This window comes from Podarcis pityusensis (genome assembly GCF_964106645.2).
Source record: "Podarcis pityusensis genome assembly, chromosome: 12".
NCBI lineage: Eukaryota > Metazoa > Chordata > Lepidosauria > Squamata > Lacertidae > Podarcis > Podarcis pityusensis.
This window is the reverse complement of record NC_138037.1, coordinates 27,118,871-27,146,293: the sequence shown is the minus strand read 5'-3', so window position 1 is coordinate 27,146,293 and position 27,423 is coordinate 27,118,871. Positions and strand designations below refer to the sequence as shown.

At 39.5% G+C, this 27,423-nt stretch overlaps 1 protein-coding gene across 12 annotated transcripts in view; it reads right to left on the bottom strand.

The window, feature by feature from the left end:
• The window catches only part of AKAP9 (A-kinase anchoring protein 9), a 103,280-nt gene that overhangs the window by 32,873 nt on the left and 42,984 nt on the right, over positions 1-27,423 (bottom strand). For 11 of the 12 annotated variants that reach the window (XM_080975595.1, XM_080975597.1, XM_080975598.1 and 8 more), the window contains 7 exons: positions 26,988-27,212; positions 25,526-25,666; positions 24,954-25,054; positions 23,518-23,726; positions 12,132-12,358; positions 5,026-5,188; positions 363-575 (listed from right to left, as the gene is read on the bottom strand). In XM_080975595.1, the coding sequence (XP_080831721.1) occupies positions 363-575; positions 5,026-5,188; positions 12,132-12,358; positions 23,518-23,726; positions 24,954-25,054; positions 25,526-25,666; positions 26,988-27,212 (1,279 nt within the window). The remainder of the gene's footprint in view (positions 1-362; positions 576-5,025; positions 5,189-12,131; positions 12,359-23,517; positions 23,727-24,953; positions 25,055-25,525; positions 25,667-26,987; positions 27,213-27,423) is intronic. The other variant, XM_080975603.1, reaches the window with a different exon arrangement.

Genomic DNA, 27,423 nt, shown 5'->3' with positions numbered 1-27,423 from the left:
TGAAAGCTGATATTGCGATAATAAGAGTTTGGATTGTTCTCTCAGTGGGAAGGTGGCATCTATTGATATATGTGTGTGTGTTTCAAGATGGATTTAGTCCCACCAATACTATTTTTAAAAAAATTATTTCTACAGGCATCTTAGCATGGTGCCCTTGTTCTCTGCTTAAGGCAAACTGGTGAATTTTTCATGTTTCTCAAAACCTTTTGCGAAGAAGGTAAGGTACTGTTGCACAGAAGTCAGCTGACCTGATAGGAAGACATACCCTCCCAACCAATTTTACAAAAGTGAAGTGAAAAATCTACTAAATAGTAACTGGTAAAACCAGATAAGATCTTTGGAAGACTGAGGGGAATACATACGTTGTTCTACTGGTCCTGCATCAGCTTTCATAGCATCCTTTTGTCTGAAGAGTAACTCCTTCTCTTCTTGAAGCTGCTGTCTCTCAGCCTCTAGTTCCTGTAATTTGTTACCTGTACAGAGTAGCTCTTGCTCAAGATGGTCTATTGCATCTGTTTTTTCCTGGATTTGCTCTTCCAGAAGTGATTTTTCATCTGCATAGCCATCAATAAGATCTTTAGGAACAAGAAAAATACTGAAATTAACCACAGTGATTTCCAAGCATATATTTCAAAGAAAAGAAAAGTTTTAGAAAACATGTTGACAACTCTGACCAGAATGTCAACAGCTGTTGAAATAAGTGGAAGAGCTTTATCCTATGTGATTGAACCTAGAATATTTTTTGCCTTCAGTTTCAGTTTCACATTCCCAAAGTGCCATATATTTAATTAAATTTGTGAGACAGCTTCTTTATGGGGTGGCAACATGACTGTATGTCTGCATGCATGTCTGAGTGAAATGTGTGCATGTGTGTATTTGACTGTCATGTTCACACATTCATAGGTGATGATGGGATTCAACACACCATCGGAACAGGCCTAAAGATCTTAAATTCAATAAATTCCAAAGAACCCTACTATGTTAGTGGGCATAACTACATACTAATAAAAGTTGCTTCAAGGTGTTCATTTATCTGTAAAGTGTTTGGGGGGTGATGAATGTTTACTAATAATTTTTTTCTGAAATTATGTATTAAAACTTCATAGACATAAAAATAGGTAGGTCTTAAAATGGTATGAATTCTACTAACCCACTTGTTAACTGTTCATAATTTTTTTAAAAATACACGTTTAATTTTCCAGCTGTTTTAACAGAATTAAAAAAAATAGTAAATGCCTTTAATTAATTATTTCAAAGGTTTTGCATATTGTATACAACAAAATGGGCTTCGTCTCAAACACCTTACAATGCCTGTTGCAAACACAATGGCTGCATTCACACAAGAATGCACAGATAGCTCCCACTTCACATCCCCCCTGGCGGGAGCAACAAATCACAATTCCTGGCTTAGCGTTTCACTGAACAGCGGTCACTGTTCCGCTCCAAACTACCATGCGAGGGCAAGGTTTCTTTAGTATAACGTGTGACTCGGGCCCGTGTAGTTATGATAAATGCAATGTTCTCAAAAGGGACAATAATTAACAATATGCTTATACTGAATCTATTATTATTCTTAGGAAAATATAATTAACCAGAAATTAGTCACCTGCCAGAGTTTAATGCATCACTACTGCAAATTAGGCCAATGTGGGGTTTTTTGAACCACTGAATTTTCCCCAGCATAAGATTTGTTGATTTATGAGCTCCCAGATTAGATGCATCAATAAAAAGGTACTTCAACAAGTCTTCACATGTTAAGTTGGTTGTTTCATAGTTGAACAAACCTGAATTATGAGACTACAATGCCAGCAGTCCCTTAAAATGATAACGTGAAGATTTATGGACATGTAGATAATGTACCACACCAAAACCTAACTCAGATGAAAGCCCATTTAGTATGTTATGCATAAAAAAGCATGTTTGGCAAGCCTTGGTATTTTGAGGGAACACAAACCTAAAGAACTTTATTGCCTCTTCACCAACACAAGAGCTAAACATTCCAAGTACTTTGCAGCATTATTTGCCCTTTCCCACACTTTAGTCCCACTGAATTTTCTACTGTCCTGAGTTAGATTTCTTGTAAACATGAGAGAATTTGAATTCCTGTACTTGGTTAGGATTCAAAGGAATACTTTAGTTATGTCCAAGGAGCTATACTAGTCTGGTGGATATTTTCCTTTTAAAAAGCTGATCCCCAACTCAAATCAACCTTTGCTTCTCTCTCTCTCTCTCTCTCTCTCTCTCTCTCTCTCTCTCTCTCTCTCTCATTTTACAACAGATATGCTTTTTGATGGTAGTGGTGGGGTGGGAGTGTTGATGCTAGGTACATGAAACAAGTTGGGCCCGTCTTTGAATCCCAATCTTTTTATTTACTTTCTGAAAGCCTATAAACTTGCTCTTTAAGTAACAGTGGCACCAGGATCTACCAGCCTATGTCAGCCAAACTGATATACCAATGTACAGCTTATGCATCTGGTTACTTGTCCTAGGATGATATTACCATATTAAAAGCAAACTGGACACGTCATAGGACATGTGGTGAAATGGGTGTTTTTATTAACAAAACCATTCGATACTATTCAACATAACTCAGGTGGTCAGAAAGGCCCAACAGAGACTCCATTTCCTCAGGGTCTTGCGAAAGAATAAAGTTAAACAACAACTGATCAACTCCTTTTACTGGTCCACAATAGAAAGTGTCCTTTCATATTGTATCACAGTGTAGTATGCTGGCCTGACAGCCGCGGACAGAAAGTCTCTACAGAGGGTGGTGAATACAACACATGATATCATGGGCTGTCCCTTGAGTCCGCTAGATGACATCGCAAGGGATTGTTGCCTTAGGAGAACAAGAAAAATTATCAGGGATGACTCACACCCCGGCCATCACCTCTTTAATCTTCTACCCTCGGGCAGGAGATATAGATGTATAAACAGCCATACCAACTGGCTAAAAAATAGCTTCTATCCGTGGGCTGTTTGGCTGTTGAACAGAAAATAACATAGTGAAATTGACTTGCGAGGTGGTGTGTTGTTCGATAAGAGATTGAGTATTTGGGGGGGAGCTCAATTAATTTTATTGTATACAGGTTGTACAATGATAATAAAGGTATTATTATTATTACTATGTGAAGCAGGATTGTGTACATGTGCACATACTTTAGAGCTGTAGACACTACTTAACATGTAAAGAGGGTTTTAAATCTTTATGACAGGACAGAAGGCCATAATTTGGACAATTTTTTGTATGAGTGCACATTCATCATTGGAATTCTACCAAACAAGAAAGTTTGCAGTAACTTAAATCTGCCTTTTTTTGAAAATCAAGGTGACAAAACCAGAATTTAAAGGAGTTGGCTGCTGTAATGTCAGAGATTGTAAATACTGCTCCCAAGAAGCAGTCATGAATCAGATCTTTAAAAAAAAAATATGGCACTCAATTTCATGAGAACTGCCCAAGGGCACATTAGTAAATCACAAACCCTCATTAGAAAGTAGTGTTTATCTTAAGGTAAAATGCAGTTCCACAGATTTCTTTTGACAAATTTTGCAAGCTTGATGAATACTGTTGTTTGCTTTGTTGTTAATAAATAGTCTGAAGTAAAGTTATTTCTAGCACCATCCTATCAACGTTTACTCAGAAGCAAGTCCTACTGAGTTCAATTAATCTTATTTTCTAGTAAATATGTTTAGGACTGCAGCTTTAACACACAGTTTGTTTGGTTTTTTGTGCTGCTGAAAGCAGCCAATAAGCAACACAAGAATACTTTTAAAGAACAATTCTAAACATCAATTTTTTTAAGAAGCAAAGCACAATTATCCAAAAATTAAAATAATTTCTTTGGCTTTTAGTACAATGTAAGTAATCTATTTTTGTATCAGTCAGAATTTATTTATTAAATGCCAATGTACAGCCTATTAAAGGACAGGTTCATATGATGATTTCTGTGAATGGTTCAGTGCTGCCAAATTCTGGCTCTTTGATTTATCAACTAAATCATTGACCCATGACTCAAACACCTGTTGATTAATTCAAAGGCTCATTCAAAATCTAGGATCATATGCATTTCAAAGGAGAGCTGGCTGAAACGTTGAAGTGCTGTAAAACAGAGGCCATCCACCAGCTATAACATGACTTTCCTTGTATTTAATTTTTTTATAATTAGTTAACAAAAAAGTTGTTTAAGTTGAGCCCTAGTTTTTGAATCTTGCCTTTATGCCTTGCTCAGTAAACAGAACTTTTCACAAATAATCTGTGTCTTACCCTGCACTAATGTCTATTGAAAGAACGAGTACAATGGTGATAGGTTTCTATGGCAACGGACATCCTGTTATACAGGTTTAACAGATTCTGAATCATACAAAAAATGTGATATTATGAGTAAAGAGCTCATTACTCCTACTGGTGGCATGCAAATTGAGAATATTCACAATGATGAAAGCGTCGTCTATAAAATACGCCAGAGTTGAACCAACCATGAAAACCCTCATTTTGCAATTTTCTCATCAATAAATGCTCAAGACACTGCTGCTGTCCATTACAGAACAAATGAATGATAATGATGGTCTTAGGATATAACCTTTAATGTAGTTTAACTTGAAGCACAGGTTGAAAAGAAAGAGGTTAGATTATACATTGCAGAAGATTCTGAAATTCCTCTCCCCCTTATTTTCCCCTAACCTTTGCACAAGATACTCATTTTTTATTTTATTCTTCATTTCTGCTCTCTGTCTGTCTGTTTCGCATTGTGGCTGCTTTCCTTTCTCTCAGAGAGGTATGAATTAATTTTGTTTTCTATTTGCTTGCACCTTCCTTTTCTCTATTGCTGAAAAAGAAGGATAATTTATCCATAACTACCTGAAAATTTGACATGGATTCAAGAGATCACTAAATGAGTTGCTCTACGATTCTGGCATTTTTTGGGTGAAGAATGCAAATACTGCAAACACTGACATAACGAAGAGAAAGGATTTGTGATGCCTTAAACATTTAAATCCTTATACAGCAGATGAATCGTTACTTACTCTCTGCTTTGCTAAGCTCCAAAGCCAACTGCTCTCTAGCTTTAACCTCTCCATCAAGTCGCTCTTGCAATTCCTCCTGGCATCTGAGCAATTCAGTGGCTTCTTGTTCCTGTTTAAAGGACTCTCGCATCAATTCTGTCTGTGTAACTTTAGCATGTTCAAGCTGTGTGATAAGAGAATGAAAAAGGTTAATGTGTGATGGTTTAAACAAATAACTGTTTACCCAGGTCTTATACTGGAAACTTGAAATTGTTGTGGAACGATAAATAATCTGGAAAGGATTGGGCCCTTTCATTCATTTCTACAGACTTCTAAATTAGAGGTTTATTGGCCTTACACAATATGGTCAGTAAGATAAGTAAATACCTGCACACCGCAGTATAATGAATCAGTGTCACATGACCATATCCGTGTCCAAGTGCCGGAACTTGACACTTCCTAGCTTACGTCAACTTATGAGAGGCTCATTTTAATGTTCATTACAAACTTTCCAGAACGTAATGGAATCCTCAGCGCATACTACACATATTATCTTTTGCTACAAATTTTATACGACAGTTCCTAATTAGGAGGGTTGAAAAGGAATGTGGAGCAACGGATTTCATGTTGCAAATAATAACTCTACTTCATAAGAAACTTTGGTGTTTTCCACCATGCTCAATTAATACAACAAGACATACTACAGGGTAATATTTACTGTGCAACTCCCTCAGATCAAAGGTCGGAGAACCACAATGAAGCAGAAACAACCCTATAGGCAAGGTTCATTAGCTTCTAAAGCTCTTAAACACATATGAATTAGTACTTGAAGGGAGATGTTGTTTCCCATTGTATATTTTCCATCCATTGTTTAATTTGTGGAAATGTCACCTACTTAACTGACATAATTTTAAAAAACAAACATTGAAAAAGTTCATTTGCCCCCCCCCCAAAGCAATTCATCTCAAAAACCAATAGCTCTGAGTCAAAAATCCTGCCTGTCTCTTTTGAATAAATCTTTGAGAAATGATGAAGAACCACCTGCTGTAATTATCAGACCAGAATCACAATAGAGACTTGGGGGAAACAATATTTTTCAAGCCATGTGCTTAAAGTAAGTAAGGATATAGCATGACTTTACTTAGAATTTGTAAAAAAACAAAATTCTTAGCTCAGTTTAACATGTGAAAAAGTTCAGAGTCTAGCTGTTAAGGGCAGGTAAGGCTGCTGACATTTCACGTGCTACTCAAATTACAAAATGACAAAACACATATTTGTTTAACTGCAGGGAAGGAAAGAACCCACACCCATGTTTTTATAAGTATGGTGAATGTGTTCACATATTATGTGTCTTGTAATACTATATTCCTCATAGAGCATGGCTTTATCAGGAAAAAAAAGCTCTTCTATTTTTATCAACTGTTTTAGCGTTAACAAAGCTAAGGTGGTTGTTGCTGGTTAACAATGAAGACATGGGCCAGCAAGCAAAATGTCAAGCAACCCATGCAAACAGAGTTCTAATGCTAAAGCTTCCTGCAGCACTATATACTTGGGGTTAATTTTTTTCTCACCCAGCAATGTGGCTTGGCTGTGTGGAAGGGCTCTCAAAATCCAAATAACTGCTGTCTGGATGATGACAGCTGCACTCATGGAGAACTTCTAGTTTCCTCCACCACCATCCCAGGGAAGGAGAGAAATGTTATTTAGGTATCCCAGCCCCATCGCTAAATCTAAAGGCAGCAAAACTATACCAATATATATAGAGAGACAGAAGTACACCTCACAGTACAGGTCTCAAGTCACCTAAGTCTGTGTACATATCATACATTTAAAGCACAGGAGTTCCCCCCCAAAATCCTGGAAACTCTAGTTGATTTGGGGGACGTGGAGACACGTGCTTGAAATGTGCTTCAAATGCATAGTATGCACAAAGCCTCAGTCAGCACATTGTGCCAAAACACAAAATAATATTCCTAAAGGTTATTTAAATTGTACTAAAGATTTCTCTATGCTTTGATTACATGGCAGATAACTATACTTAGCATTATTGAAAATTCACAGGTGCATTTTACAGAATATACTATTGCATCTTAGTTTAAGTATGCATTTGATATATCTTATTAGAAAGGGACATTAGTATTTCCATTACTTTCTGTTTCTCCACTCTACACTGAAGCATGGCCAAATTAAACTATTCACTACTAAAGCAGCACTTGCAACACATTGCCCAATGTGGGCATTTGATCTTCATTTTGTCATGTGCTTCCTATTATGTATTATAACAATGCTACATTCAGCTTTGGGTGCAAACAGAACCATACATTCATTGGAAACGGTCCTTATATTAATAAAGTATGCTTTTTGCTACTTTGCAAATATATTTTACTAAAAGGCATGGAGGGGGGGAATCACATAAAATCAAATAAATAATAGCTAGATATACTACGTGGCTCAGATACACTGCTATCATATCTTAGATGTAAGTGGTAAGCACTAAAATAACAGATACCTACAAATATGTTACATCTGCGCCTGCTATAATGTCAATACTGGCACTGAATGCTGAATTCAATTCTACTGTAGTGTCAATAATTTAAGAAAAAAGTTCCATTAACTTTGTTTACAAAATAAAAAACTGCTTTAGATACAAAAATATTATCAAGTACAGCATATAGTTAAAAACTTTCCCGTTACCATTTCTGCCAGCATGTAACACACACACACACACACACACGTGTACAGCAAGATTTAAATTCCTTCAGGTTCTTTCATACTTACTGAATAAGGGGGTGTAGGCAAAGAAATTTTTGAAACAACTCTTACTCTATGCTCATTTTTCCTGCGCCTAAAATGAAAAATTGAAGTATTGACAACTACAGAGTTATTTTCATCCAACTCTTCGGTGAAAGGAAAAGGATATGGTAAAGGCACACGAGATTCAACTTCATATGTATCTTCTTCCTCGCTTTTTTCTGACTTCAAGCCACTGAATAGATTTGATGCCCAATATGTACGGTAGGAATCCATTCGAGAATAACGTTGCTGCCTTCGCTCATCAGATAGGGCTATTTGCCTTAGCTATGAAAGGTTTTGATATACTGACAAAAAATTGCAGAGAAGTTCACCAGTTGTCTGACTGCTGCAGAGAGCCAGGAACTATCAGTTCACATCCGGATAAGTAACCCGCAAGTAAGGAGAAGCCCAAGTAAATATCAACTTGAGAAGAAAAGAAAGTGTCAACATTTGCAGACTTCACTGAACTACGACTTTTCCCCTCAGAACCAAACTTGAAAAGGTATTTTAAACAAAAAGAATTAGTAATGTGAGGCAGGCTTTCATTGAGGGAACAAGGTATCTTCATTATTAGACCATGTAACGACAAGCAACAGGCAGTTAATCAATCCATTACAGCAAAAAAATTGCAGCAATTGTCAATTGAAAAAAACAAAACAAAACACCTGCTACAGTGAGGTCAAAAATACAAAAAGTGGCACACTATTTGGCTTTGATTACTTTCTTGAAAGAATTCTCCTGACGTTAGATAAAACTTCACCGTGCAAAGTGAAAGGCTCTCTCTCTCTCAATGCCTCTGTTGAGGAAGAGGTCAGGACAATGGGAGTGGCTTAATTTCTTTACTGCAGGTACACAAGCCGATGGAATTTGAATTAGCACACCCCAGTAAACCTTGCCCGACAAGATTCAAAATCCAAGTCAGAGCAGAGAAGCTGTATTCGTAAGGGAATAAAACAATAGCTTCAAGACTAAAAGACTATTTTCAATGCTTTGTAAAAAAGAACATTTCTAAAATACAGTTGCATCTCCAGATCTTTAATGTTGACAGCCTGAAAAAAACTCCTAGCAAGGTTTCTCTTTCTATTGGGATCAATGTGCGAGGCCAAATTCATACTGTTTCTAGATTTTTTTGGCACAAAGATCACCTTATCATCACAACATAGTTCCTTTGGAAGTTTGGGGGAGATGAGAGAAGATAGAAAGGAGAATAAGATTTTGATTACATCCTTTGGAGAGACAAGTTGTGAAATGATGCACTTATTGTCCATTAGAAAATAAATCTTTCATTTAACTTGCTGGGCATTTTCTGCTTGTTCTCTTGGAAGAGAGTCTTGAGAAACTAGGTTGACAAAATTAAACTTGATAGACAGGTATGAAATAGAATAGTACATTTCAAATTCAAAGCTGTATCTGATCCATTCACCTGTTTCTAAGAAGGATGGAAGAGCTCTCATTTGAGCACTGAGATTCGTTTCAAATGCATTTAACAGACTGAGGCTATAATACTATGATGCAAGTTCCAAGTTCAAATGTGGGACCATTTTGAGGAATGCAAGAAATGTGATTTCTTCTTTGAACACTAAAACTATGCATGCTACAATTTATTGCTTTTTCCAAAAGTCGTTCGAGGTTTCAGGTTAAAAACTGACCTTTTTGATAGGGACCATTTTTGAAAGGGAAATATTCAGCACTGAAAAACCAGATTCAAACTTGGTGTGCACATTCATGGCACCATTCTAAAAGTTCCAAGTATTTGAGGAGGAGGGAGAAGAGATGGGTAAACACCTAGGTGCGATGACTCAAAATATTGCAGAAAAATATTGAGATGGAAAGATAAAAGGCTTCCAGTAGGATAAGCAGGTTGAAACAATTCCAATGAAGCAACGTTAGGATCCTACGATTCACTAGTTTTTAAAATGAAGTATTTCCTTTCTAGGAAAGCCAACACTGAAAAAACTGCATTGCAAATGAAATCCTATTGCAAGTTACACTGGCATACACCTATCTTTCTGGAAATAATAAGAACTGTATAAACACTAGTTGAAACTGGGAACAACTACACATTCCACACTTTGAGGGCACCGATGGTATAGGTCTGAAGGAATCCAATTACTTCCTCACGTTGGGGTACTAGACAATATTTGTGCACAGCTTCCCTGTACCAAAAGAATTGGCCCTTCAACTAATTGATACACACACCAGCCTATAAGAGTTTAAATCCACAGAATGAGAAATATCTGCACTCCATAGGAAGGAATGATCAAAGTCATGGCAACCAAAGAAACAACTTTCAAACAATTTGATTTAGCTTATCACAACTTTGAACTGTTTACGTCATTGTCTTAAATACATTTAAGCATTTAAATGAAAGAAACCTCTGAAATCATAACAGAGACTTCAAAAAATCTGAAAAACTTACCACAATCTCCGAAAAATCATATACTATTGTAGATGTACCACCACCAGAAGGGGAGATGGAGGTGGAAAATCAATACACCTGGCTCAACAGATAAACAGGTATCAGGGCTATAGATACCTTTTTAAGAGATACTAATGCTTACTTTTCTAAAACTATTCTACAGTACTATATAATATATAAGGATGTCATCATGCTGTGGTTTCCATGGCCAGCAACAGATGGCTCTGTGAACTACAACGTGAAGAAGGAAAAGCAGTGTTGGCGGATGAGGATGGAGATGGGGCAGCCCACACAAGTGAGTGAACAGGCAGGTGACAGTGCAGGTGAGCAGGTGGCCCAGTTGATCAACACAGGTATCAGGTAGCCTAGGGAAGCCACAGAGGAAAAGCCAGGGCAGCTCCCCAACAACCATTCTCCCCAGGAACCACGCCACTGCCCACTGATATTGCTGTTTTGGCCTCAGCAGCATTGGAGTAGAGAAGGAAGTAAGCAGAGGCAGGTGGGAACCCTAAGCAGGCCACTGAGGAAAAGTCGGGACAGCACAGGGGAGCTGTCGAACAACCATCTTACCACTTCCCTGCTCCTCAACTTCTGCAGCCAAGGCCAAGGCCAAGGCAACCATGTCAGTGCGAGGCAGGGAGTATAAGCAGAGGGTGGGAGGAGGTCTAAGGGAGAAGGTGTGGTTGGGACAAGTTGTAAGGAGAAGGGGGAATGGAGGTTGCAATGATATGCAAAGGGAGAAGATTTTCAAAACCTATACTGTCTCCAATAGTCGAAATAAAAAAATTCCTTTCTGTAGCACCTTAAAGACCAACTAAGTTAGTTCTTGGTATAAGCTTTCGTGTGCATGCACACTTCTTCAGATACACTGAAACAGAAGTTACCAGATCCTTCTATATATTGAGAAGGTGGGGAGGGGTATTACTTAGAAGGGTGGTGGGAATCGGAGATTGGCAAAGTGTTGCATAGTTTTCTTGCATATTCAGTGGGATACGTGGATTGTAGAGGGTTCTTAATTCTAAGACCCTTGGGTATAATGTCCAGGTTCTTGCATTTAGTAAGAAAGAAGATATCAGTCTGTACCTGTGCAAGTTTCTTGGTGAGGTTGATGGACTTCCATTTCATGCGGCTCAATGTGGTGCCTTCCATGGTTCCAGTTACAGATGGGTAGCCGTGTTGGTCTGCCATAGTCGAAATAAAAAAAATCCTTTCTGTAGCACCTTAAAGACCAACTAAGTTAGTTCTTGGTATAAGCTTTCGTGTGCATGCACACTTCTTCAGATACACTGAAACAGAAGTTACCAGATCCTTCTATATATTGAGAAGGTGGGGAGGGGTATTACTTAGAAGGGTGGTGGGAATTTAAGGTGCTACAGAAAGGAATTTTTTTATTTCGACTATGGCAGACCAACACGGCTACCCATCTGTAACTGGAACCATGGAAGGCACCACATTGAGCCGCATGAAATGGAAGTCCATCAACCTCACCAAGAAACTTGCACAGGTACAGACTGATATCTTCTTTCTTACTAAATGCAAGAACCTGGACATTATACCCAAGGGTCTTAGAATTAAGAACCCTCTACAATCCACGTATCCCACTGAATATGCAAGAAAACTATGCAACACTTGCCAATCTCCGATTCCCACCACCCTTCTAAGTAATACCCCTCCCCACCTTCTCAATATATAGAAGGATCTGGTAACTTCTGTTTCAGTGTATCTGAAGAAGTGTGCATGCACACGAAAGCTTATACCAAGAACTAACTTAGTTGGTCTTTAAGGTGCTACAGAAAGGAATTTTTTTATTTCGACTATGGCAGACCAACACGGCTACCCATCTGTAACTGTCTCCAATAGTGTTTTGCAACCCGCTCCTCAATAATCTACTAAGAATATAATTAAGGAGTGCTACCTGATTGGTGGTTTCATTTATTGTTTCCAGAAGTTTTTCAACAGCTGCCTGAAGTCGAGAACTGATATTTAAAACCAGCTCTTCGTTTTTGGGGTCTACTTCCACTCCAGCAAAGCCATGCTCCGTGAGGTACTGTGAGAGTTCAAGGCCTTCATCTGTGACTTCTGACCACATGCTAGGGCCATCACCTTCTACATCGCTGCCATGATACGAAGACGATGCCTTTTCTACACAAAAATAATAATAATGATAATAGTATGAATAATGGTGTCTTGTAAAGCTTTTTGGTATTAAAAATGGTAAAACGGGTTCATATATATACAGAATGAATTATGATCAAATAAATAGTACAAATACACATATATAATAATATATGGCCATACTTACACTGTAAAAGCAGGACATCACAGCAACAACAAAAAATACATTTTGCACTAAAAGTTACACAAATAAGGTAGAGAGAATGTTAGCAAGCAGAAACAGGCAATAGAAAAGGAGATACTAACAGAAGAAAAATATTTTTGTAGCATGCTATAGTCTATTCCTCTTATAGCGGGTATGTAACTGGAAACTAATCTTATTGGCTTCTGTTAGTGTGTCCCAGTTTGGAATAAGCAGCTGCACATTGCAAGCATATAGAATGTAAGCAGACTGCACTTCAGTACCACTTTGAGCCATAACATTCAGATTATGCCCTTAATAAATTACTATTGGGTAATTAAATCAGGGAACTATTCATGTCGACATCAGGGTTTGTTTTTGTGTTTGTTTGTTTGTTTGTTTAAAAAGATATACCAAGTGGGCTGCAATTCTATGGAGGGATATATGGGTTGGGAAAAAATTATTCCTGCTCTCAACTGGCCTGCTTGGGGCCAACTTTATCTCTCCTTAAGTCTCCTCCTGGGAAGTCTACTCTCTTAGATTTCCCAGCAAACGAAATATATTGTCTCCACCACTAGTGTAAATTAAAACAAAACAAAACAGCACCCTGCCTCTGTGTTTACCCAGTGTTGCCTTTTACTCGCATCTCAGTTTTGATCAGTATTTTCCAGTTTAAAATTAAAATCCACTGTCAGTAATGAAGCCAGCAGCAGCAGTTTTGCAAGAGCTTTCATGTCCAAAGCAGCAAAAAGGAAGTCCTGGTTCAGATGTAAGAGTCATCTTAAATTAATAAACTATGATTTCATGTCATCAATAATAATCTAGGACTAAAGCACAATTTCTCCATTAGGTTGCAATGTGAACCTGCCATTAAAAGAAGAACTGGAGGCAGCTGGGTAGGAAGAGACAAGAAGGAAACGCACAGGCACACTCTCTCAGGCCTTTAGGACTGCAGTTTTCTCAGCTCTGTCTGAATCAGGACCATGGCAAGAGGTCTATATAGGAATAATTTTATAGTGCCCTTTCCTCTTTAGTGAACTAGTCGACATAAATTGCAGTAGGCACCACCAACACATCTTGCTTAGGCTTTCAGAGCCTTGGTGTACCACTTTTTATAACATCTATGAAATATTTTCCTTAATATGAATTACTGTTACATATCTCCTTTTATAGTTTTCGTAAGGCCAACGTAAAATTCCGTAAAACTGCAACACTCCATGAACAAAAATAAAATAACATAGTTTTTATATGAATGGAATGAATAGCTGGATGAGTGTCAAGTTTACATTCACATGGCACCTTTCATCTGCACAGGATGTCAAAGCACTTTACATGCCCTGCAGGATTCAAACTCAGAGCCATCAGCGTGCAGTTCCCTTAGGGATTTGCTGGCAAATGTTTTCGGCCAACTCATTGCGCAACATTTAGGATGGATTTGGAGAAAGGAAGAGTTTAAAAACTTTCCAAACCCTTCTTTAAAAAAAAAACAAAAAAAAAAACACTTTCTACAGACTTAACCGCTCACCCTTTTTACAATATGCAAAGTGTTACTATTCCATCAGGAGGTGAAGGGCCTCCTGGTGTCAAAGCGTATTTACTGCAGGAGCTTTAATATCCTCAGAGTAGAAAGGACCTTTGAGATGCACATCCAGGATACTGTTTGGTCAATGTTAATACATTGGTTAAGGCTGAGTCGGGGGAAGCATAACCCCGTACTGAGCCACTGACACCACTTACGGACGCAACGGATGCTCTTTGAAGTTCACCCATCTTTAAGTACTGACCAGGTAAGAGACCCTGCTTAGCTTCTGACAAATAAGAACCTGGAGTACAGTAAGCAGAGCTACAGAAAAGATACAGTCAATTACAAAGATATATTAGTTACTGCGTATTCTAAGCTATGTGCAAAGTCCAATGGGTATATATTACTCTGGCCCAATCCACAACTTCATTACACTGCATGCCATTGCACAATGCCCCCTTTGACCCAGGAAATAGGGCACCCAAGCTTGCAGCTTTGGCCATGCGTCCTCACTATTAGTCCTTCTGGGTAGGGCAATAACTTCAGAAGGTGCATCAAGTATCTGTAGACCTGAGGAATGGCTGTGGGTTAAGAGTCTAGCAGTGCCATGCAGTTCAGCAAAGCTGACTCCATTGCCAGTTTAACTCTTGTCTTCCAGCTATATCATGCTTTTCATGGAAACAGAAATGCACCCTTGTCATTTAGGTTGCAGACTGTAGGTTTGCTTGCTTTTCTGACCCCCCTTAAGTAACATGAGATTTTAAAACTGTTGCTAACCAAAAAACATTTAAACTTATCCTTGCAGGGAAAATGCATGTAGTTCACATTAATCTACCATACCCTATAATCTAAGTCCTGACAGGAAATTTTTGCTGAGCTTGTATGGCTGGATGTATTGTGCTTCAGTAAGCTACTTTAGAATACAGGATGCTATTTTCATAGAATTACACAAATGTGCAAGAACATTTGAACTTCTTAAGGTCTATGAGGTTTTCATGCATCAAATCAGCAGGTTTTGTGCTGACTTAGCCTTTGTTTTAAGCAGCTCATGTTTTTTCAAGTGTTTATACGTACAATTATGAAGTAAATCTTCCTTATGTATTCCAGTGGCTGAGGGGCTGTGAAAGGATTACAAATATTCTGAAGTTACGTTTCTAAAGCCTTGTGTTGGCTCTAGCTATTTATTAACCAAACAGCTCTAAGATTGTGACAATTGGTATGGGGGGCAGCTCCTGTGATTAGATGGGACCCGTTTATGCCCTGTCCTAATGGAAGCTCAGCCAATGGTGGGATGCTCATCTCTGGCCAAGAGCTCATACAATCATGCTTGTTCCTCCATCTGGTAGCACACAGTGGTGCCAACACAGAGGGAAGGATTATTTCCTTTGGTTCACCTCAGGCTATACTTATGGGGCTGAGATGTAGACTTTGCCTCAGTTTCTGGCAAGCCTATGCAAGTGGAGGCTGAATAGCAACAGTGGAGTGAACGCCTTGGTGTGAACAGGGAAAGTGTCAGTATGACAACAGACCTAAAACAACTTCCCACTCCTCCACACCTTTGCAGTTTGATTCTGGTTGCTAGTTCACAGGAGCTGTGAGTCAAGGATGCCATTTTAGGTGGTTCAACACCAGAAACTACCTTCCATTCCTAACTGTTCATAATGCACATTCTAATCCACTGCACTAACAACATTAAACCTGAATAATGCATGTTGGATGGCCAACTACTCTATTCTTTTTTATATATAATATTTAGCTAGTTTGTGGGAGAATAACACTGATTCCAATGAAACTGTGAAGTGTTACAAGCTTTTATCATTCACAAAGGAAAAGCTGAATAGGGACACTGTAAAATAACTGAATCATTGAATGCATCGTGAAGGCTTCAGCCGTCCATGACATAAGCTCTTTATAAATAAGAATGAGTTGCTGGACGTCTTACATTAATGTCACTTCTATTTACATAAGGTATGGTCCCCATATATAAACTATCAAAAATGATCCTTTCTGTGTTGCGTTTGGCGCTCAGACATAGCCAAATCCCAAACTTTCCCTTGCCATTCCGTCTATCCTGTTCTTATGCTATCTAAACTTTCCAATTTATTTACCTGTCACGAATTCAAAATAGTTTTGCAACATATACGTTTTGTCTACTTTCCTCTGGCTTACACATACAGCTTCCCCCTACACCAGTGATGAAGAAGGCTGTTTCTTTACCCATCTATAGTTGCTGACCACACCCAAAAGCAATCCTTCCTTGAAGAGTCCAAAAGAAGGCCTTCATTCACACACCCTCTCAAAGAAGCATCTCAATGAGTTACATAAAACCAAACAAAGCATGAAGTGACAGATTATGCTAAATATATGATTGCATCTTAAGATCAATTTTTAAGATTAAAGACTTATGTTTTAAATCCGCAATTCCTAACAACTAATGTTTTATATGAGAGGGCATTTCTTTGTATTTTGATGCAGATTTAATTAATCTCACAATTTTTGTAAAAGCTTGAGATTTCTCTCTTCCTGTGCAGTAACTTTTATGCTGCTGCCATCTTAACAGCACTACTCATTTCCTCTTATTCATCCGTGCCTCTAGAAAGCAGAGTCATGGCACATTAACCTGGCCAGGCCTGGACATATTCCAAAGTTATTCCAACCTTTATTGAACTAACAGAACTCGACAACAGGGGCAAAGCAACTGCTTCTATACATTTCTGAAGGCCTGGGCCACTCCCACTCCCAACGTGATTGACTATCTAAACTTTCAAGCTGTGAATCATAACTCAGAGATTAAGGGCCAATGGCAGAGGCCCAAATCCTAAATTGTTCTGTGATTGGATATCATGACTCAAATCAGAACACAGAGGCTCAGATTCCTTAGTCCAGACTCAAGCTCAAGCAAACACAGACCACTGAATACATAACAGGCAGCAACACTGGTGTAAGCCCCTTCAGAAAGTCTAAGATTGCTTCTGAACAAACAATTTTGCATTGATCTGCAATAAATATCAATAGTTAAGAATGAATACAATATGGTTACATAGCAAATGTTTGTGTAGGTGCACCAACACAAATCATGGTAACCTGCATATGACTTATATTCTATGTTTTACTGGTATTTTACCCAATTTGGGGGTCTTCCTAAAAAAAGCTCAACTTTCGGGGTGTCCTAGTTTTACATGGAGGCACTTTCTGCATTGGAATTTTGTCTTATCTGAAAAAGTCTTCAGTTCCAGACCAGATAGCATTCTTGTATAATACCACATGGAGTTCTGTACTATTGCACAAGCACAGTGGTAGAAAATTATTTGCAGGCACAGCAAGTCCTTGATTATATAACCATCTTTAACATTAAACCCCCAAATCTACTGGGATTTATTTTTTTAGCTTGGTTGACATACTACACCAAAAGAATGAACGACTTAGATATATTCCTTATATAGAGTTGCTTACTAAATTCCAGTCAGCTGTGCTATCTCAATTTATCACCAAATGTGTATTTTGGCCTTATGTATCATTTAAAATTGAGAGGGTATTTTATAGGAACCAATGTATTTAACTATGTGAGTTCAGCTGACATACCGTATTTTTCGCTCTATAGGATGCACTTTTCCCCCTCCAAAAATGAAGGGGAAATGTGTGTGCATCCTATGGAGCGAATGCAGGCTCCTCGGCTTCGCGGCGAGGTGCCTGACCTGGAAGCCGGCTTCGCTGAAGGGGCGCTGTGCCTTCTCTCTCTCCGCGCAGCGCCTCTCCTTCACAGGAGAGGTGCTGCGCAGAGAGGGAGAAGGCGCAGCGCCCCTTGAGCGGCGCGCCTGTGCAGCGAAGCCCGAGGAGGAACAGAAGGGTCTCCTTCTGTTCCTTCTCCAGCTTCGCTGAAGGGCGCTGCGCCTTCTCCCTCCCTGCGCGGCACCTCTCCTGTGAAGGAGAGGCGCTGCGCAGAGAGAGAGAAGGCGCAGCACCCCTTGAGCGGCACGCCTGTCCAGCGAAGCCCGAGGAGGAACAGAAGGGTCTCCTTCTGTTCCTTCTCCAGCTTCGCTGAAGGGCGCTGCGCCTTCTCCCTCCCTGCGCGGCACCTCTCCTGTGAAGGAGAGGCGCTGCGCAGAGAGAGAGAAGGCGCAGCACCCCTTGAGCGGCGCGCCTGTCCAGCGAAGCCCGAGGAGGAACAGAAGGTCTCCTTCTGTTCCTTCTCCTGCTTCGCAGCGACGCACCTGTCCAGCGAAGCCGGAGGAGGAACAGAAGGGTCTCCTTCTGTTCCTTCTCCAGCTTCACTGAAGGGCGCTGCGCCTTCTCCCTCTCTGCGCAGAGAGAGAAGGCGCAGCGCCCCTTCAGCGACGCGCCTGTCCTGGCTTCTGCTTTAGCCCTGCGCAGCCTCTTCGGGCAGGGGGAGCCTTCATCCCGCTGCCCTGAAGAGGCTTGGCACGGTTATCCCAGAAGCCAGAACAGCCACACGGTATCCCAGAAGCCAGATCTCTCTTGCTGTTCTGGCTTCTGGGGTTCAGAATAAGTTTTTCTTGTTTTCCGCCTCCCAAAACTAGGTGCGCCCTATGGTCCGGTGCGCCCTATGGAGCGAAAAATACGGTAGTTGGCCAATTCAAGGAAACAGCATTTAACTTAATATTCCAAACCATTTCTTATAACATATACTGGCTGTGTTTGTCCATCACAATAAACCATGGTTTGGTGTAATAAGCACCAACCACAAGTGTCATGGTCAAGTCACAAGACTCTTTTACTCCCACATGGCCAGGAGGAATTGGAAGCTTTTACTTGCCTTTTGCTTTTCCTTAACCAAGCTTTGTAATCTGGTGAGACCAACTATGGCTAACACAATTTTTCTAATCTTAAAATATATATCATTAAATCAGAGCCTTAAATATATATCCACTACTTTAGCATAACTCTTGTTTAAAATTCATTTAGTGTCATGGCACCTACCCTTTGGAATCTGCCCCCCTCCCTGGTCACATATTAGACAGTCTGTCTCTATTGTCCTTTTGGTGCCTCCAGAAGACCATACTCTTTCAACAAGCCTTTTAAGTGGAGATCCCAGTCTACATCTGTACTGGAACTATTTTAACTATTTGCATACATGGAATTGTTTTTAAAAGTTTGTATTGTTTTACACAGAATCATAGTATCATAGAATTTAGAGCTGGGAGGCACCATGAGGATCATCTAGTCCATGCATACTCAACAGGTCAATCAACTATGAGTAGATCACAGTGTCTTGGGAGTTGGAAGTGCCTGATCCAGAGTCTCAGGCTCTACTGAGTGAGCCATGTGATAAGGGCATATATGAAATTGTTTTAAATTGTGTGTTTTTTCTCACTTTTTTGTTTTATGGCTGTAACAGATTTATTCGTTTTTATAATTGTATATTTTATTGTTATAACTTACCCTAGGATCTTGTGACAAAGGGCAAGTATAATAATAATAATTAAAAAAAAATTAGAAGCCTTCGTGCTGAAACCGGTAGTGAACAAAATGTCATGTCATTAAATTCTATACTCTATAAATCAGTATGACAAGGTTCATCAGTGTTTATTTTTAAATACTGAGACAAGTTAGTACAAGTTGAAGAAGGCAAGTAGAGTCTTGTAAAAGAGCAGAATTACAACAAATGACTGACTGAGGGCCAACATAGATGAGACATGGGGAGTCCAGGGCTGGAAGTTGTTGTACTACAACTCCCATCAACCACAGCAAGCATGACCAGTAGTTAAGGTACTACCAACAACTAGAAGGGGTACCAGGTTGCCTATCCCTGCTCTTCTCCCTGTCTCCCACCTTGGAAGATCTTCCCTTCCCTGCCTCTCACTCTGGGTCATTCACCAACCAACCATCACCTTCATGTCTGTATAATTCCAATAATTTCCCAGAATAGAGGACACCAAGGAAAACAAAAGAGGAAAAAAGAGAGAAGGAAGAATATAAAAAAGAATAGAAGAAAAAACGGGGAAAGGAAAAAAGAAAAATAGATAAAAAGGACTTCTGATGTTCTGTCTGTCAGTTTTATATAGATAAAAAATATAAAATATTCACTCTAGGATGACATCAGCTGTTTTACCTTCTGCTAGGCAATACTTCCCCAATCTTCAGACCCAAATGTCTCAGGTTCATTCATTTTGTCTTCCACACAAAAAGTAATTAATATTAACAAATGCCAGCAATATTTTTTCTCCCCTAACTTCAACAACCATTCATCCATACTAAGCAATACTAAACATTTTCTTCTTTATTCACACAAGAGTCTCTCCACTGTAGTCAGACTACAGAGATTCAATTCCAGCACTAATTTGCTTTTGAAAATCCAGATAATGTTCCATTCATTCCCCTGTTGTCACAAGCATCTGTTTGCAGTGATTTCTGGTTAGAGACAAGCATGCAACCTCAGCATTACTTACACCATGCTCTTTGAGTTTTAGCTTCCAGTGGTACCAACAAGGTGAACTGCAAAGTCTTTGCGGTTTCACAGTCATTGTCCTTAGAGTAGTAGCTATGAAAAGCAGCAGAGGAAAGGGATGGGTAGAAACTATCTAACACTTATTCTGTTCCTCAGCCCAGAGAAAGAAATCTGCTGGGGAGTCCTGTCAGGTTAATTAAGCAAAACAACGGTTGAAACAAATGCAACACACTTAAGAGGCTTTGGAGGTGGCTGGAAGCCATCGCTGACCTGCTGTGGCACGGGTTGGCAACCTGAGGCCCATGGGCCACAAGCAGCCCACGGGGGGTTGTTTAACCAGCCCCCAAGCCTCCCCTGAACCAAGCCACCCGCTCGAGTCCCCGCGTGCTGGGCTAAACTGGCACAGCACAGCGCGGGGACTCACTTCCACGGCACCGGAAATCGCATCTGCGCAGACGCCGGAAATCGTGTGTGCGCGTGATCCGGCCCACGGGGTAATCTCTGCTGGAGTGAACTGGCCCAAGCGAGGTAAACCTTGCCGATCCCTATGGGGTTAGGGAAAGGGGATGGAGAGGCACAGGCAGGTAAAATAGACAATGGAGAGATTCCTACTCTTCCTCCCAACCCCACCCTACCAAAAAAATCTTGCAGACCTAAATCTGCCTAAATCTACCTACTCAAACTCTCATACCAAACATATACAGTTCTTCTCAATGCAACACCAATCAAAAATACAGAGTCACCCCATCTCCAAACACTATGTACAAGGAAAGCTGGTCAGCCAGGGGTTTTTGAGGAAAATGAAACTGAATCCTCACAAATGTGTTAGAGCCTTCTCTGAAAAACTTTCCATGTCACCCTCTTCCAATGTCCTAGTATCCTTTTTCTTTTTTAAAAAAAGGCTTTTGAGTTTTTCTTCTTGATTACACAATCTCTTCCCACACCTCCATTCTTGGTGGCCTATTGATATATCCCAGAGGCACTAGGTCAGTCTGCCACTAGGAAACCAGGCACAACGTGCAAATTTCCTATCACCATTCTGCCACATGAGCAAGCAGACCACACTGAGTGGAGAGAAGAAGGATAAACAACAGAGCAAAAGACAACATGATCTTTCTCGTTTGCACAGGAAGACTAAATAATGTAGAAATGCCATAGAACAGAGATAGTGTTAACAACAAGAGAACCCCAAAGCAATTTGCAAACACCTAAACTTCAAGAGGACTGCTGCATACCTCAGGAGTAAGATTCATACATTTAGCTGGCAACCTCCAGTCTACCTATTCCACAGCAGTCCCAGGCTTTTAAAAAGGCTATTAAATAGGGAAAAAAACCTCTGGGAATTGCTTCATTGGCATTTTTCATAAGTCCTATTTCATCGTATTTTGTAAATCTCATCGGCATGAGTTACATAGAAAACATTTAATTAAAATTGTAAGACGTTTTAGCTTCAATATTCGGCAGCCAAGCATTCAAGTTCATTTCCAGAAGCATTTTTTCAACACACTTCACTTTGTTTCAGTAATAATGTAGGTAGGAACATTTCCTTAGTGGCCCTGTAAAAGCACTCATAATGTAAAACTAAGAATGAGGTAAGACCGCTGGTCAACATATTACAGTGTTCCATCTCTGACAATGCTCACACAAGAAATTTTAATGAAGTGTAACAAAGGATACTCTATCGCTTAACATTAACTCCCAATCTCTGTATGTTTACAGTACCATAGTAAATATAGACAAGGATACATGTTCTAAAGTTCTAAGACCTACTGGTGCTCCCATCTTCTGGTAATGTGTGTGCTTGTTTTATTTTGACTGTTTGATTAGCCATTACTAAGGTCTCATTTGGTTGCAGTATTGTTAATTATGGTTAAGAGACTGGGAGTGTGCTATGACCTGGAACACTCCCTCTTCTGCACAAATTATTCCCTTTCTTCCATGGTCTTGTTAACTAGCATTTAGTGTTATGTCTAAAATTAGCCCTGGTAGTTTCAAGCACTGGTAATCAGGAATGAATAATCATCTGATGCCCAAATATACATTCAGTTTTCTATTTTACTTATTTATTTATTTATTGCTAATTCAACAAAGAAGTATGTGGAGAACCTCACTGATGCAGAAATATCATCTTTACAATGGAATGGAATAGGTCAAGAAACTGTGATAAGCCAGGTTGCCATATTAACGGATGAACATAATGTCCTGTCTACTTGAAACTAAGCTGAGCAAATGAAGCTCTCCACACAAACTTTGAGATTGCTGCTGCTTACAGAAGAGACACATTGGAGTCATAGCTGTCAACTTTTCTTGCAAGGAATCCTATTTGGAATAAGGGAACTTCCCTTAAAAAAAAGGGGAAAGTTGACAGCTATGATTGGAGTTGTCATCAAGCTTGTACTAAGATGTAGTTGTTGCCTGATACCAGTTAATTGTCTACCTGCTGCAGAATTAAAAATGTTGAGCGTCAATCAACATATTGTTCAAGCACACTACTTCAAACACACACACACACACACACACACACACACACACACACACACATTTTCTGCCAAATATCAATATTCTCACAGCGGGGTAGTGGGTTTTGTTTATTCAGCTCCCTGTCTTTGTCTGGGACCTACAAAAGCATATCCTTCAACGTAGAGCTGTGTTCTACATCCCCAGTTGGTGGCAGTGATGCTTCTGAATACCAGCTGCTGGAAACCACAGAAGGGGAGAATGCTCTTGTGTTTGGATCCTGTTGTGGATTTCCCACAGGCTTCTGGCTGGCCATTGTGAGAAGAAGATACTGGAAGAGATGGACTACTGGCCTGAACCAGCAAGGTACTATTAAGTTCTTAGAAATTTACATCCCATGGAACCAATGGCATCATGGAGCCCACTCCATTCCATGGAAAAGATCCAATTAAAAATTAAAGCCCTAAACTATATAAATCCAAACTCAGTTTTCAGTTTCTTATTACAGAATTAGTTTTAGAGCCAAATTTTAGAGTTCCCTTAACACACCTGTTGTTGGCAGTACAGATTCCGAATAGCTTCCACATAAAAGCAACAGAGCATGGCCTCATTGCAAGTACCTGTTTCGTATGCCACACAGATGCTTGGTTTTGTGGAATCCTCAGCTCTGGTCTCCCATGCAACACTTTTAAAAGGCAACTGACATTTAGATGAGCGATCCAGAAGTCCTACAACATGGCGGCCAATTGTTTCTTCTACAGCTACAGTAGTCTTCACAACTTCCAACAGAATCTTCAGCAGTCTGTTATTGGCTTTCTGCAAGGCACATCTGGAAACAGAAAATGGAAAGCGAACGCAATCAAAATTTGTGCATTGAGAATTACATGTTACACAACGGTAACAGAAATATTGGATGCAGGGTTTAAAGATGCAGACAAAACTTAACGAAATCTAAATAAGCAACAAATGGTAGAAAGTTGAGTGACTGGCGTATTAACTCAAACTGAACCAAATACCACTTACTTCCACATGAATAAAGTTAATGACTCAAAGCCATGGATAAGGGAACATCAGAACTAAATGACTCCCCCAGGTAGTGCAATAAGAAAAGGGTTTACTAGCATACTCAATGATTCCAACTCCCAAGGAGAACAGGATGTTGGATGAGATGAAACTTTGATCTGATCCAGGAGGGCTCTTACAGTATTTTGATGGATAAAAAAAAAATCTTTTCTGTTGCTTGATCCTGTGTATATTAAGTTCCACTATGTTAAATGGAGCCTACCCCAAATAATCATGCATAGAACTGATCTTTTGAGCACCAACCTATGCATGTTTAAGAGATTTTTGGGGCACCTTTGGGGACATGTTTGCTCAGAACCAAGGCCCCATCTGCACTATAGATTTAAAGTAACATTACACCACTTTAAATAGTCCCAGCTTGTCCTAAAGAGCCATGAGAACTGTAGTATAAGGGTTCTGAGATTTCCTCAGGAAGAGGGATTGACTTTTAAACCACTTTGAGAATTGTGCAGAGAAAACCACAAGCAACATTACATGGTTCTTTTTATTGTAATCACACAGCTTGTATCTGTCAACCAGCAAAATCACTGTTACGAAAAACCAAACTGTAAATGTAAGTTAGAATAAAGGTATAATAATATCATGGAGCTTAATGCATATGGACAAATCAGTTTCGCATATAGTACACAGCCATAGATGTGGCAAAAGGCACTAACAATCATTACAAATTCCAGTGATAATACAGCTACTTATTTAATTCAGTAATTAAATTTTAACACCCCACCCTGAGTTTTTAATGTGTAAGCATTCAAAGTAAAAAGAGACAAGGATCCAATCCAGGCTCATTTTAGTCAAGCAATGCCTTGAGATGAAAACATCTACAGATCTGTAGTCACATTACATAGCTTGACTGCTAGCAAATTGCTAACATATCATTGACATTGACCTATCAGGCTCAAAGTTATGCAATTTCTTCCAGCTGTTAGCATAAAGTTTCTCAGGCTGAAATATCTCAGTCTTCTTAACAGAATACCTTTCTTTGGAAAGGATATCCGGAGAAGTTTCTTCATGCTTTCCTTCACCTTCACCTTCACCAATTTCCTCTTTGGATTCATTTTGACTTACATTTTCACCCTGGGTAAGTTTTGGCAATGGCAGAGAGGAAAAAAGATACAAAAATCCCGTCATATTGGAATCAGCATGCTTTTCTGCTTCACAGTCATGTTATAAAAACGGGAGGGGGAAAAACCCCACACCATAATCCACAAGCTTTATATAGATTTAAGTAATAGTTAACTATCCTGTTATCAGATACCTCAAGCTACAGATTGAAATAGTTTAGTCACAGCCTATAAGAATCAAGTTTGTTGTGCTAAGTAAACAGTTTCTTAGTTCCTTGTTGGGCGTTACTACAGCAACATTAAAATTAGAGTCTGCTTTCAATATCATGTCAGCTGCCTATGCCCCACCTTCTTGTTTAATCAAACCCCATTTAAGTAAATCTGATACCTAATAGGAAAATGTCCTGTGCTGAAAAGAGCAACAATAGCAAGGCTACTTCATTTACATTCCACAGCTTCTAAAGACAGCCAAAGTCTACACTACCTGTGTCTGAGTACCACTGTTTTTTAGCTCACAGGGTAGCTTCTCTCTCCCTGCCAGGAGCTGCTCCTTTAGTGCTTCTAGTTCCTCTAAAAGCATTTGTTCTCTTTCTGTGATGATGCTTTCACTATCCAGTGTGTCACTCTAAAAAAAAAAAGAAGAGCACACCACTAACATATTAGAAATACCACAAAAGAAATCAGATATATACTGTATCTGACAATCGTAAGGCTGGGTCCCAGATATGACACCGTTAAAAATTCTGTTCACTTTGGTCACAGGATTAAAGAGAAAACCCAGTCTAAAATTAGGACACTAAGATAAACAGTTCAGTAGTGTGTGTGTGTGTGTGTGTGTGTGTGCACGCGCGCTGGACTTACATTCATGGAAGAACGGAGACCCAGCAGAAACTCTCAGCTGCAGGAGGACCACAGTGATTTTTGCCCATTATTCCTTTCCCTTGCATCCACCTTCTATGCTGTTCTTGAGGGTTCTGTAGCCCTCTGGAATAGCTTTCCAGGTGGCTGCAAGGGCAAAGGAGAAATTGGGGGGGAAACCCAGCTCCCCTTCCTCTATGCAAATAAATCTCCACTGAATGCAAGTCTGGATAGAATCTCTCTCTCTCTCTCTCTCTCTCTCTCTCTCTCTCTCTTTCTTTCTTTCTTTCTCTCTCTGTACATACACAGAGTTTTTAACATATATTGGCAAACAAAATGTATTCATTCTGCTTAATCAATTCTGCCATAAGATTGACACAAACACCCCTTTATTTGCATTCCTTATGGGGTGGTATTATTTAATCTCAGGCAAAATGTAGAATCTTTTCATTCTCATATCAAAGACATCTATTGAATTTCTGTTCACGGGTTGCCTAGAGAGAGCTAAACCATGAGCCTGGATTCGGATGACAAACCAAACCAAATCATGACTTAGGTTCAGTACAGTGCAGCAGCAGCAGCAGCAGAACTGATGCTTGTAAAAGGCAAGGACCACTGTTCAATTCATGAAATATCCCCAAGGCTCTTTGAGTTTATGAGAATTGCCAATACCGCATTGGTAGTGACAAGAAAGCTACTCAATTTATCTGTATTTTTTTAAAAAGAAGTAATAAAGCAAATTTCAAGCCAAACAAGTGAAAAATGTATCCTTCACACAATATGCATCTAGATTCAGGTAGGTAGCCGTGTTGGTCTGAAGCAGTCGAAATAAATTTAAAAATTGTCCAGTAGCATATTCTTTAGATACCACCTGAAGAAGTATGCATGCACACGAAAGCTTATACCCAGAACAAACTTAGTTGGTCTCTAAGGTTCTACTGGACAATTTTTTAATTTATTTCGACAATATGCATCTGTTTGTGCATGTCATAAGTCTTATAGAAAACCATGGGCAGGGGAAGGTTTTTTTTTTGGGGGGGGGGGTTGCCCATATTTCCAGATCTTTCCTGTCTCAAGGCTCACATTACCTCTGCTAACTGTACTTTAAGCCTATCAAGCTCTGCTAGGAGGATCTCTTGGTTTTCTTTCTGCAGCTCCATCTGTTTCATGTGACCCTGTTTCAATATTTCTGTTGCCTGCTGATGTTCCTGATGCTGACGGACAAGCTCTTGACGCATATCTTCCAAACGCTCTTCATACAATGATCTCTGACTTGAAGATACTATGCTGGAGGTTGAAACTTCATTTTGAATCTGTAATTTTTGTTGGCAAGTATTAAAAATGGCATGAGTTCCATGAAGTAAAATTTTTATCTTACATAGATGTACCTTACATTACCTGTATACCACCAACATCAGATTTTAAAACTCAAGAAGTTTAAAGCCATGCTTTGCTAATAAGAACATTTATGGTAATAAAATGTTATTTACAGTGCAGTCCTATAGATATATACTTAAAGTAAGC